Source organism: Xenopus laevis, chromosome 2S (assembly GCF_017654675.1).
Source record: "Xenopus laevis strain J_2021 chromosome 2S, Xenopus_laevis_v10.1, whole genome shotgun sequence".
Classification (NCBI taxonomy): Eukaryota; Metazoa; Chordata; class Amphibia; order Anura; family Pipidae; genus Xenopus; species Xenopus laevis.
In genome coordinates, this window is record NC_054374.1 from 57,528,179 (window position 1) to 57,548,600 (window position 20,422).

Genomic DNA, 20,422 nt, shown 5'->3' on the forward strand with positions numbered 1-20,422 from the left:
TGATCTTACTCAAGTAGTGTCTCAGATGGATTCTCATTGTATAGGGACTCCAGGTTTTTTAACTGAGATAGCAGGTCGTGTTGTAATTGAGTTTGTTGCTTTTTCCTGAAGGAGGATAAAGCAATTAAGTATCCTCTCATAGTGGCCTTATGGGCTTCCCAGAGGGTTGTTAGTAATTGAACTGAACTTTCATTTATGGTGAAGTATTCTTTCGACAGTGTCTCCATTTGTTTTTGGGTCATTCAATATAGTTTCGTTAAGCCTCCAGTGTGCTATTTTAGGTGGGGTAGTGTGTAGATGTAGTCTGACCATGTGATTGCTGCTATATCAGAGGTATAGTGAAGTCTAAGGCAGGGTTAGAAGATAAGAAAATAATCTAGACGTGTGTGAATTTTGTTTATTGCTGAGTAAAATGTATATTGTCGACCTTGTGGATGGTCAATGCGCCATGAGTCAAATAAGGTTGAATTATGTAATAGTTGTCTGAATTCTCTAGACAATATATGGGTGTGTTTATCTGGCGAGGTGTTGACCTATCAATGGATTGAGTAACGGAGATATTAAAGTCCCCTACAATGAATTTATAGGGTGTTGTGGAGGTGGAGATTTTATTAAAAACCTGCAATAAGGAGAGCTGTGTTCGAGATAGTACCTTCCAGGATTATGTAACACCTGTTAGGGTCGCTAGTAGTTCATGTTATCTCTAGTGGACGTCTTTATGTACAGTATAATTAATAATTGCCACCCCTGCCTTTTTTGGCGTTTGCTGATGCATAGTATCCTGTAATACTTAGACTGCAGTTTATATGACTTGTCTTGGGAGAAATGAGTCTCCTGCACTAAAGCAATGTCTTTTTTATGGAGTCTCAGTTCTCGCAGGGCCAAGAACCGTTTAGCAATAGTATTAAGACCTTTGCTATTAAGACTTGTAAAATTAACCATTCTTATAATAGAAAAAAATCATATCATTACATTGTCAGCAGCCTGAAAAAATGTGGCCGTGTCTAGGCCCTCTATGTAGATAGTTCTTGAGAATCAAAGCATACTGTATATCATAGTAGATAGGCAGTTGAAGCAGTGAATGGCAATAATAAAGGTGTAACAAGTATGTGTAAACATCAAGAAAAAATAAGCAAGTCAGTGAACTAGGAAGTTAACAAAATAGAAAAAAAAAAAAAGGAAATATATATAGTAATGTCAGTAACAAACCCAAACACCTGGTCAGTGCGGGTTTCGTGAGAGCAATCTGCGCTCCCCAGGAAGGGGTTTCGGACAACAATAGTGGAGAGGTGTATCTAAATTAGACTAGGTCTCTGTAGGAACTGGTTTGAGTAACAAAATGGGTGTTTGATAGGTTGGCTCAGGAGATGTGGCAATACCTGTCCTAAGCCTGGTTTAGGAGAGTCACTTCTATGGTCTGAAGAAGAGTATGGGCTCAATGCTAGTCGCTGTTGAGATGGCGATCCATGGACTTGTTATCATTGAGGGTGGGGTGCAGGCGTCATTGTGCTGCCTATCAAGTTGGTGGATGGCTTATCTTGCAGGCCTATGGCTGCAAGGAAATGTTGAGCCTTGTCTGGATCCTGCAGGATATATGTGTGTCCATGGTGCTGTGCAACCAGCTTAAAGGGATATACCCAGTGGTATGGGAGTTTTACTTCCCTAAGGCGTTGAGTGACTGGTTTGAGTTCCCTTCGCTTACCCAGAGTGATTGGCGAAATATCTGCAAAGATTTGGACTTTGTGGTTCAGATTTCCACATTAGAGCGGGCATAAGTGAGGATCGGTTCTTTCTGTCTGAAATAATGCAGACAGATTACTATGTCTTTAGGTGGCTTAGTTGGGGGAGGCTTTTGGCCTAGTGAGCAATGAGCCCTGTCAAATATCCATTGGTCAGGGTGTGTATTAGGGCAAATTGCAGAAAAGAGGCCACCAAGGTAATTTGGAATATCTTGTGCTAGTATGTCCTCTGACACTCCCCGAATTCTGAGGTTTTGCCTCCTAGACCTGTTCTCCAGGTCTTCACACATACTTTTAAGTTGTTGTAGCACGTTTCTGAAGTATGAGCTTTCTTCCTCTACTTGTTCCTCTACTTGTTTCAGTGACAGATTCTAGCTTATCTGTGCGGCTGCCCAGTTCCGTGTGTATTTCCTTCACAGCCACTGCCACAACATCTGTAGCCACTTTAGTTAGGGCTGCTGTAAGGTTGCTTTGCAGGGTTAACAACTGTGCTATGAGGGTTTGTGTGGTGACCGGTTCAGCGTCAAGGTCAGGCTCCATTAAGGCCTGCAAGGAGAGATCTAGGGCTTGGAGCAGCTGCGTATGTGGTTGTTCGGACAGTATTGGTGACTGACTTGTATATGATCGTCGAGGAGAGTCTGTGTCTCCCTGCGAACTTGCCATAGAGAAATGTGGAGATGAAACACCATGCGTGTCTCTGTCGTCTGCGCCATCTTGGATTGCTGTGCGCCTCTCAGCTCGGCCCATTGTGGTCGTGGTCGATGGTCGTTGAGGAGAGTCTATAATTCGCTGTGAAGTCCCAGAGAGGAACGCTGGGTTGAAATACCATGTGTGTCTCCGTTGTCAGTGCCATCTTGGAGCGTCTCTCAACTTGTGCAGAAATGGGGAAATTGTCACCCGCTGCTCCCTCTGTCTCCGTTTCCCTATCATCCCGCTGCTAGGGTTCTCCTGAGGTTTGTGGGACCTCGAGTGTATTAGTCAAGCTGATTAAAGAGCTAAGTACACCCGTGCTACTGAGCTCTCAAAGAGTACATGCTCTCTCCACCATGTCATGCCACGCCCTCTTCCATTTTGTGTTTCATATGCTACAGTTTGTTGTAGGCATTACAATTAATATTTTGATAATTAAATTACTGTGTTTGTTCAGTAGACTGGCTAAAGCTTGGACAACCTTCAAACCAAATTATAATTAATACGCGCTCTCTGACTCCTCAAATGTACTTCACTACGCCAAATGTTTTTACAAGCATATCCTTACCATGAGTGAAGACAACACGCTGACTGGGGATTTTGATAAATGTAGAAAACATCAAACTATTTGAAAGCCTTCAGCATTCTGGACTCCCCATTCAATATTTGTTTAGTCAGCTCTTTATAAGTTACTTAAAAATAAAGCATGAAAATATAACTATTTCAGAATAATTGCTTTTTAAGTATATCTTGGGTGCAACCAAATAGACTAGCAGTTTAAAAAAGATCAGACTTAAAGATAAAACAATCACAGACACAGAGAATCAGAAGGGGTAATTTATGAACTGGAAGGTAGGGTTCAAACTGCATCCTGTCTTCCAGCTTTAATGAATTGCTGCACCCCAATAGTACATTGCTTTCTGCATTTGCTGTTGCTGTACTCATTAATGGTAGACATATAAACGTTCCTCTTTCCACTCTCCGGCGATGCAATACCCCATAAGTATTAATGCTGTTTTTCAACCTGACTGGTAATATTACATTTTTGGCTTGCTGAAAGGATCAGCTTCACTGAGGTTCAAAATGCTAGTGTGCATGAGGCCATTAGGATTCTTTTTATTTAAAAAAACCTTAGTGATTAGACAATATTATAAATGTATTTTTCTTAAATTAAAATCTTGTGTTCATCCACAGAATTCATTTTACAATTTAATGAAGGGTGACAATAAATCAGAGAAGTTCTTCAAGGTTTTAAATGAACGTATGAAATGTGCCCAACAAGAAATAAAATCTACAATGTCTGTGAATATGAATGACTTGGGGGCACATGAAACCGATGAGGGCAACGCCGACTATCCCACCAAAGGTAATGAAGAATCATTAAATTGATCAGGTTTATTTTATTTAAAATAATATAAACCTGATTTAATTGATATATCTTTTTTTGTTTTTGACCATTCCTTGGAGTGCTGACACTGTGTGTGTGTGTGTGTGTGTGTGTGTGTGTGTGTATATATATATATATATATATATATATATATATATATATATATATACATACAGTCCTGCTTCTAACCCCCTCCCCATCTATGAAATCACAAGAGTGTGAGCCGCACTGCCACCAGGAGGTCAACTGATGGGAGGATTAGTTCAGTAGTCACTGAACACAACTTAATGCAAGTCAGGCGCACATATGGGTTCAAGCATGCTAGAAAAGCATTGTCCTACATTATTCATAAGAATACCAATAAGGATACAAAGGATGTTAGGTAATGTGCAAGGGAAATATCGAATGGATCAGAACTCTGCTCAGTTCCTTGAAAAGCACATTTCATGTAAAATATTGATTTTAAAGATTGCTTCCAATTGAGCAATGAAAGTCTTCATAGAAAAGGTGGTTGGTTTTTAAAGTTTTGGAGAGGGCCCTTATGAAAGAGCAAGAAGCAGGGATATCCTGGACAGGTATGATATGGAGTATGCAAGAAGCAGGGATATCCCAGACAGGTATGATATGGAGTATGGCCAGAGAAATGTGGGTTTTATATCAAACACAAAAGAAAGATTATATTATATTATGCACCTCATGCCCTGAATATGCTGAACCAGACCACACCTTTTTAGTAATAAATCATAGCCATTCTGATGTTGGCTAGACCCTAGCCTGGCGTCTACAAAATTGGCAGTGCATTCTCTGTGGCAGCTGCAAAGAAAAAAGCAAAGTGTAGGCATTGTAACTAAACTATAAAGGGAATGTCAAGCCCCAAAATTAAGTACCAGAATAAATACATTGTTTTTCTTAATATTTTAAGGTCGAAACAACCAACATGTGATACCTGCTTCCACCTCGAGGGCCATTACAGGATCCTACAGAAAAGGCCATGATGTAGCTGACAATGGGGAAAGTAATGAAGTAGGACCTGCGGTGCTTATCATGGAGCCCATCCTTAGGTTTCTACAGCTTCTTTGTGAAAACCATAATTCTGACTTACAAGTAAGAACATGCTATTAACACCAAGATACCACAAAGAAAGTTAAATTAATCATTCAGGTTAATATATACATAATATGACATTTAAAACATTTAAACATTAAACAGAGTTGTTTTGCCACCAATGTGGATTTCTGTAGCTCAGGTACCATCAACTGCAATGTACTGTTTTATTATTAAAGAAAAATTATATATATATATATATATATATATATATATATATATATATATATATATATATACTGTATATTTACACATGTTCCAACAATGGATGTTCCTGGTGAATACTACAGTGTGGACTAGTCCAAGTACTGTTTTTTTTCACTTCATTCTACAGTATTTCATGCCATATCATGGAAACGATTAACTAATATAAAGGGATTCTGTCATGTTGTTTATTGTGTAGTTGGTTCTTCTTTAACCAAAAAATTTTACATTGTAATATATTACAATATATAAATGATAGTTGTAATATTGGTGTCAGATCATTGTGCCTGATTCTGTGCTTTCAGAAAGAGCCAGCACTGCACAATGCCACTCCTTTCAGGCAGTTATTATTTATTCTACTTAGTGTTCTTTCCCAAGTTGCATGGTATTTGGGTTGTTATTTATCCTGCTTGGATGCTATATATATGCTACTTTATATTAAAGTATTGCTGTGAAATTGGGGACTTTTTTTATGATGACCAGTTTACAAACTACAAGTTTACACATTTTTATTTGAAAGATATTTTTAGCAGTTCTTTTAGTTACTTCATGTATTATTCAATTTTTTTTAGTTACATAGATAAACTGATGATTTCACTCTACTTTTCTATTACAACTTCCAGAATTTTCTTCGAAATCAAAGTAATAAAACCAATTATAACCTTGTATGTGAGACACTGCAGTTCCTTGACATAATGTGTGGGAGCACCACTGGAGGACTTGGTCTTCTTGGACTTTACATTAATGAAAAAAATGTTGCACTCATTATCCAGACTCTGGAAACACTTACTGAGTACTGTCAAGGACCGTGCCATGAGAACCAGGTACATTATAATAACAAGACAAGTATTTTTATAGAATACTACCATGTCTGAGAGTTGTTTCAATTAGTAGGAATCTATGTAATGCAAGCATTTTCCTCTAGCACAGGTGAAATTGCACTGTAATGTTGTATTTAAAGGAGAACGGGATATGGGAGCACACTTGACTCCCCCTTCAATAAAATGCACCAGCTTGGGGTACTTTTCCTGTGAGCACCACAATGCCATGTGTTCCATGCAGTAGCGTAATTATAAAAGAAGCAGGGGGGCTGGGGAACAGGATAGCCCAGACTGTGGAGTCTGCTTTCTTCATAGTTGTTAGAAATCCTCCCTCCCCAGCCACTGTCTTACGTACCCTGGCACGAGCGGGCTGGGAGCAGAAGATGAATGTATGTGGGCAGATGGAGAACCTCGTAAAGGCTACTGTGCGTTGGGCCAATGTTACCCAATATATAGTTCAAAAACCCACAGCAGTACACTATATAGCCCCTGACATCAGCATAGTGAAAGACAAAAATGTCACCAACCAAAAGGTTACCCTACAAAACTATATACTTTTGGAAAGGACATGTTCTGACAAATGTGAAACTTTGCTAAAGTTAACTGCTTTTATGTAATTCATGAAAATCTAATAAATTCCGTTTTTGTCTGTCATTGCACACGTGGGGTGTCTTTTCATGACACATGCCACACATGTCAAGATTTTTCCTCTACATGTCCCATAGTTAGGTAATCTTGTTCATATTGGGTATTCTATTGAATAGGAAAACTCAATACATTACTGAACTTTTTGAAGGCGATTTTTTTGTGGTAGAGATAAAAAAAAACCTGCACAGCATTTTTTTCCTCGACAATAGCTTAGTAACATAGTAAGTAAGGTTGAAAAATGACACATGTCCATCGAGTTCAACCTTTTTTTTTTTTATTAACTACCTATCTGCCAGTTGATCCAGAGGAAGGCAAAAAAAACCCATCTGAAGCCTCTCCAAGTTGCTTTAGAGGGGGAAAAATTCCTTCCTGACTCCAAAATGGCAATCGGACTAGTCCCTGGATCAACTTGGACTATGAGCTATTTCCCATAACCCTGTATTCCCTCACTTGCTAAAAAGCTATCCAACCCATTCTTAAAGCTATCTAATGTATCAGCCTGTACAACTGATTCAGGGAGAGAATTCCACATCTTCACAGCTCTCACTGCAAAAAACCCCTCCGAATATTTAGGCGGAACCTCTTTTCTTCTAATCGGAATGGGTGACCTCGTGTCAGCTGGAAAGACCTACTGGTAAATAAAGCATTAGAGAGATTATTATATGATCCCCTTATATATTTATACATATTCATCATATCACCCCTTATGCGCCTCTTCTCCAGCGTGAACATCCACAATTTGGCCAGTCTTTCCTCATAGCTAAGATTTTCAATACCTTTTACCAGCTTAGTTGCCCTTCTCTGTACCCTCTCTAATACAATAATGTCCTGTTTGAGTGATGGAGACCAAAACTGTACGGCATATTCTAGATGGGGCCTTACAAGTGCTCTATACAGTGGAAGAATGACCCCCTCCTCCCTTGACTCTATGCCCCTTTTAATACAGCTCAAGACCTTATTTGCCCTTGCTGCTGCCGACTGGCATTGCTTGCTACAGCCAAGTTTATCATATACAAGGACTCCAAGGTCCTTTTCCATAATGGATTTGCCTAGTGCAGTCCCATTAAGGGTATAAGTGGCTTGGATATTTTTACATGCCAGGTCCATGACTTTACATTTATCAACATTGAATCTCATTTGCCACTTAGCTGCCCAGATTGCCAGTTTGTCAAGATCATGTTGCAAGGATGCCACATCCTGGATGGAATTAATTGGGCTGGATAGTTTTGTGTCATCTGCAAACACTGATACATTACTTACAACACCCTCCCCTAAGTCATTAATGAACAAGTTAAATAAAAGTGGACCCAATACTGAGCCCTGGGGGACCCCACTAAGAACCTTACTCCAAGCAGAGAATGTCCCATTAACAACCACCCTCTGTACCCGATCCTGTAGCCAGTTTCCTCTCCATGTGCAAACGACTTCATAAAGCCCAACAGACCTTAGTTTAGAAAGCAGTCGTTTGTGGGGCACAGTATCAAACGCTTTGGCAAAATCCAAATAGATCACATCTACTGCCCACCCACTGTCCAGAATCTTACTTAGCACATCATAAAATGCAATCAAATTCGTCTGACATGACCTATCCTTCACAAAGCCATGCTGATTGTTGCTCATAATGCCATTCATTAGGACAAAATTTTTAATGTGATCCCTTAACAAGCCTTCAAATAATTTGCCCACCACAGATGTCAAGCTTACTGGCCTATAATTGCCAGGCTGAGATCATAATCCCTTTTTAAATATTGGAATAACATCAGCTTTTCTCCAATCCATAGGCACCATACCAGATGACAGTGAATCTGAGAAAATCAGAAATAAGGGCTGGTCTAAAACTGAACTAAGCTCTCTTAGAACCCGGGGTTGTATGCCATCAGGCCCTGGAGCCTTGTTTACATTAATTTGTATTAAAGCTTTTTGAATCATATCCTGAGTCAGCCAGTGAGCCTGTGAACCCAGACTCCTCTATTGTATACACTGAAGAAAAGAACTGATTTAACACATTTGCCTTTTCTGTATCTGTTACAACCATACTGGTACCATTATTAAATGGAGCAACACTCTCAACCTGCATCTTTTTTTCTATTAATATATTTAAAAAACTTTTTAGGGTTAGTTTTCACCTCCACCGCAATTAACTCATTCATTTCTTTTCTTAGCCTTCCAGATTGCTGATTTACAACATTTATTACAGTGTTTATATTCATTAAATGCAGCTTCTGTCCCTACAGATTTGTAGTTTTTAAATGCCTTTCTCTTCTTTCCCATTAACTTATTTACTTCTGTATTAAGCCACACAGGATGATTCTTAGAGCTTCTATGTTTAGTCCTTAAGGGAATAAATTGAGGACAGTAATGATTTAATATCATTTTAAAGGACAACCATTTCTGTTCTGTGTTTTTAGCTGAAAACCTAATGCCCCAATCAATGCTCTGTAGGGCAGCCCTCAAGGCACTAAAATTAGCTTTTCCAAAACTCATGGTTTTTGTTGCCCCAGTATATTTTTGTTTTTTGCACCAGACATTAAGAGGCCGATTCACTAAATTCGAGTGAAGGATTTCGAAGTAAAAAAACTTCGAATTTCGAAGTATTTTTTGGGCTACTTCGACCATCGAATGGGCTACTTCGACCTTCGACTACGACTTCAAATCGAAGGATTCGAAGTAAAAATCGTTCGACTATTCGACCATTCGATAGTTGAAGTACTGACTCTTTAAAAAAAACTTCGACCCCCTACTTCGGCAGCTAAAAGCTACCGAAGTCAATGTTAGCCTATGGGGAAGGTCCCCATAGGCTTTCCTAAGTTTTTTTGATCGAAGGATATTCCTTCGATCATTGGATTAAAATCCTTCGATCGTACGATCGCAGAATTTGCGCTAAATCCTTCGACTTCGATATTCGAAGTCGAAGGATTTCAATTCCTAGTCGAATATTGAGGGTTAATTAACCCTCGATATTCGACCCTTGGTGAATCGGCCCCTAAAAGATGTAACATTATGGTCACTATTACCCAGGGGTTCAATGATTTGCACATTTGCTATAAGTTCTGGGTCATTTGAGATCACTAAATCAAGAATAGCATTTTTTCTGGTAGGCTCCTCAACAACCTGTGCTAAAAAATTGTCATGCAACAAGTTTATAAACTTGTTCCCATTAACTGATCTACTGTTGCTCCAGTCAATATCTAGGTAATTAAAATCCCCCATTATCATTACTTTACCTAAACTAGCAGCCTTTTCTATTTGCATGAGGAGCTTTGTCTCTTCCTCCTCACTTACATTAGGGGGTCTATAGCATACTCCTACAATTAATTTGCTGGATTCTTTACAATTGGTGAAGAACTCCACCCATACGACTTCTGCCCCCTCATTTTTTAACATAACCTCCTCCTTTATATGAGCTTTTAAATCCTGCCTAACAAACAGACATACCCCTCCTCCTTTTCTATTGCCTCTGTCCCTCCAAAACAAAGTATAGCCACTGATATTTACTGCCCAGTCATGCAACTCATTCAGCCATGTTTCGGCCACACCAATCACATCATGTTTTCCTTCCAACACCAGCAGCTCCAGCTCTCCCATTTTACCAGTCAGACTTCTTATTTGAAGAGATTCTGTCGTTGTTTTTTTGGTGTAGTTTTTATTACTTAATTACACAGTGAACATGGCAAATAAAGATGTTATTCTTGAACCAATACTTGTTTTGTTTAGTTTTAATACTGATACGTAGGCAGCCATCTCAGGTCATTCATTCAGACTTGATTCTATGCTTTCAGAAGGAGACAGCAATGCATGATGGACTGCTTTCAGATAAGCTATTGTTTCTCCTATTCATTGTAGTTTCCAAAGTCAAGTCTATAATTTATCCTGCTTAGATGCTTTCCTCATATCTATCAGTAGGGCATGCGAGCATTTTTGTGAACTGAAGAACATTTTGAAGGTAGATATATTTCCTCTAGGTTAATCTCCTACTCAATCATGTATAGTTATGCTGAGTAGATTGATTCCCCAGGATTTCAAAATACATATGCAAGCCACTTCTACCCTTAATAGGACTAAGACCTATCATTGATGAATAAGAATCTGCTAAAGGAGTGCTTAAACTTTGCTCTATACAGAGATGCTATTCAATCACAATATTATTTACTCTATATTACATATTTAATGTTTTGTCTTTGTACCTAGAACACATGATAGTTAAGATTCTGTAATATACTTTTTTCCATTTTTATTTTTATTGACTGAAATTTTAACTGATAGTACAATGAAAAAGCATAGCATTAAAGGCAGATTAGTGGCAAGAGCAGTAGTATAACAAAATTGTAGTACCTACTGTATGAACACAGCATTGAAATTATGTTTGTAGATGTTGTAGAGTGCCTAAACTTTGCTCTATACAGAAATGCTATTCAATCACAATATTATTTACTCTATATTACATATTTAATGTTTTGTCTTTGTACCTAGAACACATGATAGTTAAGATTCTGTACTTTTTTCCATTTTTATTATTATTGACTGAAATTTTAACTGATAGTACAGTGAAAATGCATAGCATTAAAGGCAGATTAGTGGTAAGAGCAGTTTACCTACCTACTGTATGAACACAGCATTGAAATTATGTTTGTAGATGTTGGTCCTCATACTTGTTTTCATGTAGATCACAGAGTCAAAATGAGTAGAGGTAGGCTACAGATAGATATTGGATAGGTAGGCAGAAGGGGAAAGATATGTTGGGTAGTCCTTGCCACAGCAGCAGAATTGTCAGTTGGGGTCATTTTTTTTATATAGTTCATTTTAAGAACGCCCTATAAGTGGTATTTGTATGGAGTGGTACACACCTTTATTGTATAGCAGGTGTCCGGCGGTTTGGCTGCAGGTACAAGAGGCTCTGCTAAGGCACTGATTAAAACTAGCAATGCAGCTTTGGCTATTTCCTTCTATATGTGAGAGGTTGACAAGTTTGAATGGTATGGATTATCTTTTGTCAGACGGGGCACTCAATTCAGAGGTCACTAGGTTGCTTCAACCATAGGGTCTGAAATTTCTCAGATTCAATAGAACCATTTCTTTATAAACTTTGTAAATTACTTTTCTAAATTATATTTGAGGTGCTCAAATTTCTGGATCTACTTGATCTAATATAATTGGTATTAGGGATTTCTTAGATGTTCCTACTTGGGGGGGTGCAACTTTTGAGATGATAAAAAGTGCTAATAGAAGAAATTTTTTAAGTTTGTTATTCCAGAGTAAGTTATAGTGTAAAACTATTGAAGTATAAAAAATGTTGTGTGATACTTATCTTGGTGATACATTCATTCACTAAACAAGATGATCACAACAAACATCCAGAACATTTCAGTTCCTTACTGAAACATATTCTTTTCCTTGAACCAGGGGCCCTAGTACCTCCTACACCAAAATTTACAACTGGGATTATGCATTCACACAGGAGTGTTCTCGTGGCTGCAGCCAAATCCATCAAACTGTCATTATTAGAAGTAACTTGTGAAAAAGTGTGTCTACTGCTTTTCATTGGTGTTGACCTTCACATCAATCCATTTGACCCTTGACCTTGTGATTAGTGATATAGCCCACCCATAAAAAAAACATGAGTTCTTTACTAGTAGTCTTGTCCTGATGGTGCTTCCAGAGAAATTTTGGAATTCCAAACTGATTGTTCCATTGTATGAAATGTCTTTTCAGATATAAAGTCTGGATACTTTGGTCCATATTGTGTATTTACTGTAGTCTTTTTTTATGTTTTTTTTTGACAGAGCTGCATAGTGACACATGAATCAAATGGCATCGATATAATTACAGCACTTGTACTGAACGACATTAGCCCTCTGTGTAAATACAGAATGGATTTGGTGTTACAGTTAAAGGTAAATTTTGTCAATTCCAATTCAGTCTGTGGTGCACCATTCATGTAAATCTTTTTACCACTAATTTACTCCATGATGATTCAAGGTGCTAGAGGCAAAATCAAGTCATCCAGTTCTTAACTATTGAAGCAGGTTTATCAGATTGTGCACAGCATGACAATGTTTATTAAAGAATATACAATGTACATCCCATGGTATTCTTCATAGCTGATGTTTTGGTTGTACATATAAAGCTCCCTTTTTAAATTAAAATTAGGTATTGTTCTTAACTTTTATATTTATAATTTGTGTTATATGTGGAAAGTAATATTTTCCAGAGCTTTCTGAAAACCATCACAAATGATGTAGATTCTTATATTCTGCTAAATACTATGTTACAAAATTACAATGCTTTGCTTTTGTTTGGCCAAGGATAATGGTTCCAAGCTGCTTCTTGCTCTTATGGAAAGTCGCCACGACAGTGAAAATGCAGAAAGAATACTTCTCAGTCTTCGACCTCAAGAACTGGTTAGTGGAATACGTTACAGACATAAGTAAAGTAAAATGCATTTTTTTCTGTGTAGGTCACTCATGCTTTATCTTCGACTATATTGTAGGTGGATGTAATTAAAAAGGCGTATTTGCAGGATGAAGAAGGTGACAGCTCTGATGTGTCACCCCAAGAAGTAGGGCATAATATATACATATTGGCACTGCAGGTACGACACTATAGCTTGAACTGTTTCTTGATTTATATTCAGAGTGTAACAGGGACTACAAAATGTACGTTATATTTGCATTTATATAGTGCTACTTGGGTATGCAGAGTTGTAGATTAAGACAATACACTAATAGTACAGACAGGGAAAAATATTGTAATGGTAAATGTAAATAAATTTAAAAAAATACATTTACATTCAAGATTAATTGCTGTGGTCCCTGTCACTCTGCTTCAATTAACTTGCACCTGGCTATGAATGTAAGCAGAAAATATTTTTCTTCTTTGTTTTAAAAGCTGGCCCGTCATAATAAGCATTTACAACATCTACTCAAGCCTGTAAAAAGAATTCAAGAAGAAGAAGAAAGCATTTCTGCCATGGTAAGTATATATAATAAAATTTTCATTCAAGAAAATATTTGATATTATTTTACGGACATAGTAAATCTTTACTTTCCACATCATACTGTATCACATTTTTTTGGGGAGGACTTAAAAATTTTGGATTTTTCCAGCGGTATAGGCATTGTAGTTAACAGTTATAAACTCACAGTATAATGTCAGTTAGAATCGAGTAAACTTGGGTAAACTTTGTAAAGACAAAAGTAAAAGCAGAGAAAGAAGTAGAAGCAAATATACAAAAAAAATTGCGAGGGGGCTGAAATTGTCCCAACAAAGGTATGCTACATTAGCTGTAGGTATTAATTTGAGCCTGGCTGCAGAAAGGTGCAGTCAGCCCTTGTCCTGGGAGAAGGGGGGGGGTGTAGCCTGTCAAGAAACCAATAGACCTCATTATTTTAGAACAGTGACCATGTAATTTTCCCAGTTGCCCATGTGTTATGATATTGGTGGATCATGTTGGTTATTGTTGCAGTCATTTCCTTAAATTTTATTGACTTCCACTAGCTGGATGACCTCCAGAAGAGTTGTTGTATTCCAGTTGGAGGTGACAGCTAATTGCGTGGCTATGTGGCTAACCAATCTCTGTGCTGGGTTAAAATGCAGGAGTGCTAGTAATAAATGGGGAATTTAAATGCCCAATAGCATTTCCATGACTGTCTGTATTGATGACTGCTCTCCAATTGTCTATAATTTTAGGATACATCCATAGAATGTGGTGTAATATTCCTATAGTAGAACAGCCTTTTCAACAAGCTGGTTATGTTTGGGGAAATATTTTAGCCAGTCTCTCTGGGGTGAAGTAACACAGCACCATCACCTTGTATATGCTTTCCTATTGTTGGGTGCATACCATTATCTTACATACATTTTACCATATTTTTGACCATTTGTGGGAAGAGAGTTCACTAGTTTCCCAGTATAGTATATATGGGTGTTTTAGGAATGGATGAACATAACATGGTTTTCTTTCAGATTATGTTGTAGACACAAGTGAGTAACTAAAACACTACATTTTAGACATGCAAACTTTGCCAGTATAAGGCATCTCTGCAACATATTAACTGATGTTACTATGTTATTATGTCTTAAAAATGCTGCTTAATAAATATACATGTCAGTATATTCTCCTTGTACGTTGTTGTAAAACAAAACCTTTGTGGCTTGATAGACGTGTTGGTGTTAAAGTAACATAGTCAGGGCCACCATCAGGGGGTCACAGGGGGGACAGTTGTCCCAGGCCCGCAGGATTTTGTGCCTAAGGAAAATCTTCCATGCACAGAGCTGCTGTGCAGCACGGTGAAAGTAGGGGAGCCCGGATAATCAAGTAAGTGAAGCATGGCCGCCCCCCCCCCTTAGACAAAAAACACGGTCAAGCAATTTTTTTAAAAATTTGGGGGAATCTGGCCAATTTTTTTTTTTTACTTGCAGGGGGGCCCCTGATCACCAATGGCTTTTTATAACTTGTGGGGGGAAGGCTTTTTTTACTTCAAGGGGGCTCCTGATCACCAATGGCTTCTTATAATCATATACTATGAGCATGGTTTTATACGTAACTGATCTTGCCAAATTGAAAAGCTTTTTTTGAGGAGCTGAGCAGGAACCGAGATTCTGGGAAGGCAGTGGAATTGCAGTGCAATCTACTTTTAAAGGCATTTGATGTAGTACCACATAGAATGGTTAAATTAATGCATATTGACCTAGAACATAGTTCCAGAGAGAATTCTTACAATACCTCACCTTCAGGTTAACTTTTAGTATGTTATAGAATGGCCAATTCTAAGCAACTTTTCAATTGGTCTTCATCATAGTTTATGAATTATTTGCCTTCTTCTCCTGACACTTTCCAGCTTATCCTTGGATCTATATCCATCACTCCTTAAAGGGATTCTGTCATGGGAAAACATGTTTTTTTACAAAATGCAGGAAAAAATAAATATTAATTTTGAAATCTGATGTGTTACTAGACATGCTAATGCCCCAGCCCTGCGACATGTGCTCTGATAAACTTCAGTCACTCTGATATGTTCCCTTCTTGTGATAGATATGAGAACAGCATTCAATAGTAAAACACCCAAGCCCAACCACAACTCCTTCAGTTATAAGGGCCATTGTGCCATTGGTCTCCCAGACTATATTACATTATATATAATATATATTACATTATATTTAGATATAAAAATTAAACATAATTTGCCTTTTACATTATTTTAAATGTCTAAGTCTAAATATATTCTGTTGCTTTTACAGCTTAGTCTGAATAATAAGCAGTTTACCCAGATGTTAAAATCCACTACTGCTCCTGTCCAAGAAGAAGAGGAAGATCCATTGTCATATTATGCTAAGCATACTTCACAGATAGAGGTTTGAATTTTTTACTACAACAATCTATCTTATAACATTTCTTAGAATAAACTGCCTCAAGTCAGAGATGCATCTAAATAAGGATGAACTTTTACACATTAATGTACTTTTAATTCAATGTATCAATTTTCTATTATCCTTCTCAGTTATGTTTTGATGCCACCAAACATACCCTATCCAATCTATCCATTAAAAAGAGATTGAATATGTAACTCTTCCACTTGCCTCTCTTTCACTTGCCTTATGTTCAAGATTTGGAGTCTGGATTTTTCTTGCTAGCCCAAGTAATTGCTGGTGTTTTGTATTTATTATGCAGTGCAGTCTCCTTAAGAAAGTCCAGACATGTAACTTCACAGCAGAATTTGAATAATAATGAATGTAGAATATTAATGAGACAAAAAATGAAACAAAGAAAAATTGTGTTTTTAATACTTCTGCTCCTTTTTTCACAGATTGTACGTATGGACAGAAGCATGGAACAAATTGTATTTTCTGTCCCAAGCATCTGTAAATTCCTAACAGAGGAAACCAAGCATAGGGTTTTCACCACCACAGAACAGGATGAGCAGGGAAGCAAAGTTAGCGACTTTTTTGACCAATCAGCTTTCCTTCACAATGAAATGGAGTGGCAACGGAAACTTCGAAGTAAGGATAGTAATGAAACACGAGGCATAGGGTTTGCTACAGTTCGTCTATTTTCACCCTTGATGATGAAGGCAGGAAGTCTGCTACAGAAGTCAATGTGTACACAATAGAATGAAAGAAATGCAGTGTTTCTTTTGACAGAGGACTCAGAGCAGCATTATTTTGAGGGTTTACTGGTATATTTAGGTGGACCTTTCTGATAAGGCTTAATTAGTTTTAATATTTCATTCTCCTTTAATAAAAAAGCACAATAAATAAAAAAGACCAGTTGTAAATAGTCTCATATCTATATAATATAACCCCTTATTTAAAGGTTACATTTTATTTATACTTTTATACTTTGTTGTGTATCACATTGGTGTGTATACCTGGTGATTAAAAAATAATAAAGGGGCAAAGAAAAAGATAACTCAAATTAGGTGCTTTAGTACCTAGACAAAGGTGTGGGTCCAGTGAGTTTTTTTTCTATAAAAGTAAGAAAACTGTTAAGAACTAAGTTGGGCATACACTGAGAAAATACTGGACATTACTGACTCCCAGTATTATCACTGCAATCAAACAATATGTGTTGGGAGGCTTATCAACAGCAGCTAGAAGAGCCACCTCCACATCAGTATCCACTGCCTTATAGATACAATAAGTGTTAATACACTTAAAGGTTCTTAAATGTTTTAAACTAAAAAACAGTTCAGTGTAAAAATAAAAACTAGGTAAATAGATAGGCTGTGCAAAATACAAAAAATTCTAATATAGTTAGTTAGCCAAAAATGTAAGCTAGAAAGGCTGGAGTAACCTGATGTCTATTATAACAGAACACTACTTCCTATTTTGCAGCTCTCTAACTCTGAGTTAGTCAGCAACTTGAAGGGGGGCCACATAGAACATTATTGTTCAGTGAATTTGCAATTAATACTTAGCATGCAGCTCAGATTCAAAAGCAAACAGTTATGACCCATGTGCCCCACCCCCTCAAGTCACTGATTGGCTACTGCAGAAAGAAGTGTTCTGGCGATTATATTATACATCCAGTCACTCCAGCCTTTATACATTACATTTTTGGCTAACTAACTTTATAAAAAACATTCTTTATTTTGTGCAGCCTATCTATTTACCTTGTTCTAATTTTTATACTGAACAATTCCTTTAAAGTAGCATAGCACCATGAAATATGGAGTATTGCTGTATTGCTATTGAGTGTAGACAAACAATTTTGGTTATAATGTATCTTGTATAAAGTCTGATTAGTGTGGTCATTGTATGTTGAAGTAGGCATACAAAATTAACACATACTGTACATCCTAAGGGCTATATTGTCACAACCTAGAAATGAGAGGCACGTCCCAGCAACCAGTGCTGCAGCTTGTACAAAGGTTACCAATGTGGGTACAAATTAATGTAAATTGCAGGCTGATTGTAGTACTAGATTTCCAATTTGTGTGCAGATGGTATCACTCCCAACACAGCATCATTAATGTAATTTAAAGGATTTAAAGGAGAAGGAGAGTCTTAGGGTAGTGGCACACTAGATTTTTCACCCGCAATTTTTTTGACGTGGGTGACAAATCTCCCGAATATTTGCCCAAAGGCGATTTAGTGATACATTGGACATATTGCCTAAGATTTCAATTACTGGCAATGAAGAGCCATTTTCGAGGGATTTTTCACCCGCAGCTGCGTCAAAAAATTTGCAGGCGAAAAATCTTCCCATGTGTCATTATCCTTAAAGGGGTTGTTCACATTTGAATTAACTTTTAGTATGATGTAGAGAGTTATATTCTGAGATTTATAGTAGCTTGTTATTCAGCAGCTCTCCAGTTAGCAGTTGTAGCAATCTGGTTGCTAGGGTCCAAATTACCCTAGCAACCATGCATTGATTTGAACAAGAGACTGAAATATTAATAGGAGAGGCATTGAATTGAAAGATGAGTAATAAAAAGTAGCAATAATAATACATCTGTAGCCTTAAAGAGCATTTGTTGTTACAGATAGGGTCAGTGACCCCCATTTGAAAGCTGGAAAGAGTCAGAAGGAGAAGGCACATAATTAAAAAACTATATAAAATAAATAACGAAGACCAATTGGAAAGTTGCTAAGAATTTGCCATTCTATAACACACCAAAAGTTAACTTAAAGGTGAACCACCGCTTTAATCACTGGGGGCAATGTTAGGCACCACCCATTGATTGTAATCACATACCTGATACCCGGCCAGTGCGTCAGTTAGCAGAAGGCTAACTTTTTTCTCAGTAACAATGTTAATTTTTGCCCGCTTTGTATTTTCTTTTTAGGTATGCCACTGATGTATTGGTTTTCAGGCCGAATGACTCTCTGGGGTACAATCTCATTCAACCTAGCTGTTTTCATCAATCTTATAATAGCTTTCTTCTACCCTTATGTGGAGGGTGCATCTATAGGTAAGTAATCATGTTTTTTTACATCCTACGAGATGAAACTTAAAGTAAAATGTACTTGAATACAGTGTAGCGGACTTTATGGAAGTCTGTGTTATCTACTTTCTGCGTGGGTTAATACCACCCATAAGACTCTTTTCTCAGGGGTAAGCCATCGCAGCGGGGTGGAGGCAGGGTGTAGTGCAACTGTAATTGTGTGAAATGCACACAAGATTGGGCGCCAGTAGTTTTATTTTGCTTAAACCATAAACTGAGTTTATTAACCAAAACCAGAGTTCACAATGGAGCATGGAACATAAAGTAACACATAGATCAACCAATATAACAAGATATACTCACTGTACCAAACATAGAATGACTCTCTGCAAAGTAAAGAGTACACGTAGAGAGTTAGGCAGCTGGTTGGAAGGTATTTCCCCAATCTTCAGGATTACCTTAGGTGGAACTCAGAAGACTATGTACTCCCCTGAGTCTAACACTTAGTCCCTACTATGGGGTCAGTAATACCCGGGATCTTAATCCCTCTAATATCCTCGTCGGAGCTTTGAGCTGCTCAACTACACACCCTATCTATCACTCCTAGAGTGATCTATTAAAGTGTATAACTATCACTTCACTATACTCAGGCTGAGTTCCACCACCCCTAACCTTTGTGGCATAACAGAGGAAAGGTTCAGCAGCAATGGACACTGACCTCATGGTTTGCAAGCCTTTTATATTCTGCCACAGTGCCATCTAGCATCCACTGTGAGAACTGCAGGGATTACATAAGCACAAAGCCCCCATAAGGACCCACTAAGGCAGTGGTCCCCAACCAGTAGCTCGCGAGCAACATGTTGCTCTCCAACCCCTTGGATGTTGCTCTCAGGGTCCTTAAAGCAAGTGCTTATTTTTGAATTCCAAGCTTTAAAGCAAGTTTTAATTGCATAAAAACTGAGTATAGTGCCAAGTAGAGACTCCTGTAGGCTACCAGTCCACATAGGGGCTACCAAATAGCCAATCACAGCCCTTATTTTGCACCCCAAGGGACTTTTTTATGCTTGTGTTGCTCCCCAACTCTTTTTACATTTGAATGTGGCTCACAGGTAAAAAAGGTTGGGGACACCTGCACTAAGGCGTCCATATCACTAAGGATGTGCCTGTCAATAAAGGGTAAGGGTGTCTAAATTTTCACATCCCTACATCAGTATAGTTGAATACAATAGGCACAAGTTATACCTGAAATCAGGTGTATATCAACATGTCTATATTCACTTTGAGAACATTTATTTGCATTTATTCGCATTGCAAATGAATTGTGAATGATTTTTTTCATTAGCGACCAATATTACATTCCCCCATTAATGTTTATAACTAAAGAGCAGGGCCCTTTTTTATCAGTCTATATTGGTATGTAATTTCAATGAAATACCTTGGAGTCAG

General features: G+C 37.8%; 1 protein-coding gene across 4 annotated transcripts in view; it reads left to right on the top strand.

Annotated features, from left to right (window-relative positions):
* The window catches only part of LOC108709441 (inositol 1,4,5-trisphosphate receptor type 3), a 187,013-nt gene that overhangs the window by 135,805 nt on the left and 30,786 nt on the right, over window positions 1–20,422 (top strand). For all 4 annotated transcript variants that reach the window (XM_041583821.1, XM_018249260.2, XM_018249263.2 and 1 more), the window contains 10 exons: window positions 3,624–3,795; window positions 4,739–4,920; window positions 5,748–5,948; window positions 12,374–12,484; window positions 12,896–12,991; window positions 13,081–13,182; window positions 13,479–13,562; window positions 15,831–15,944; window positions 16,397–16,589; window positions 18,878–19,003. In XM_041583821.1, the coding sequence (XP_041439755.1) occupies window positions 3,624–3,795; window positions 4,739–4,920; window positions 5,748–5,948; window positions 12,374–12,484; window positions 12,896–12,991; window positions 13,081–13,182; window positions 13,479–13,562; window positions 15,831–15,944; window positions 16,397–16,589; window positions 18,878–19,003 (1,381 nt within the window). The remainder of the gene's footprint in view (window positions 1–3,623; window positions 3,796–4,738; window positions 4,921–5,747; window positions 5,949–12,373; window positions 12,485–12,895; window positions 12,992–13,080; window positions 13,183–13,478; window positions 13,563–15,830; window positions 15,945–16,396; window positions 16,590–18,877; window positions 19,004–20,422) is intronic.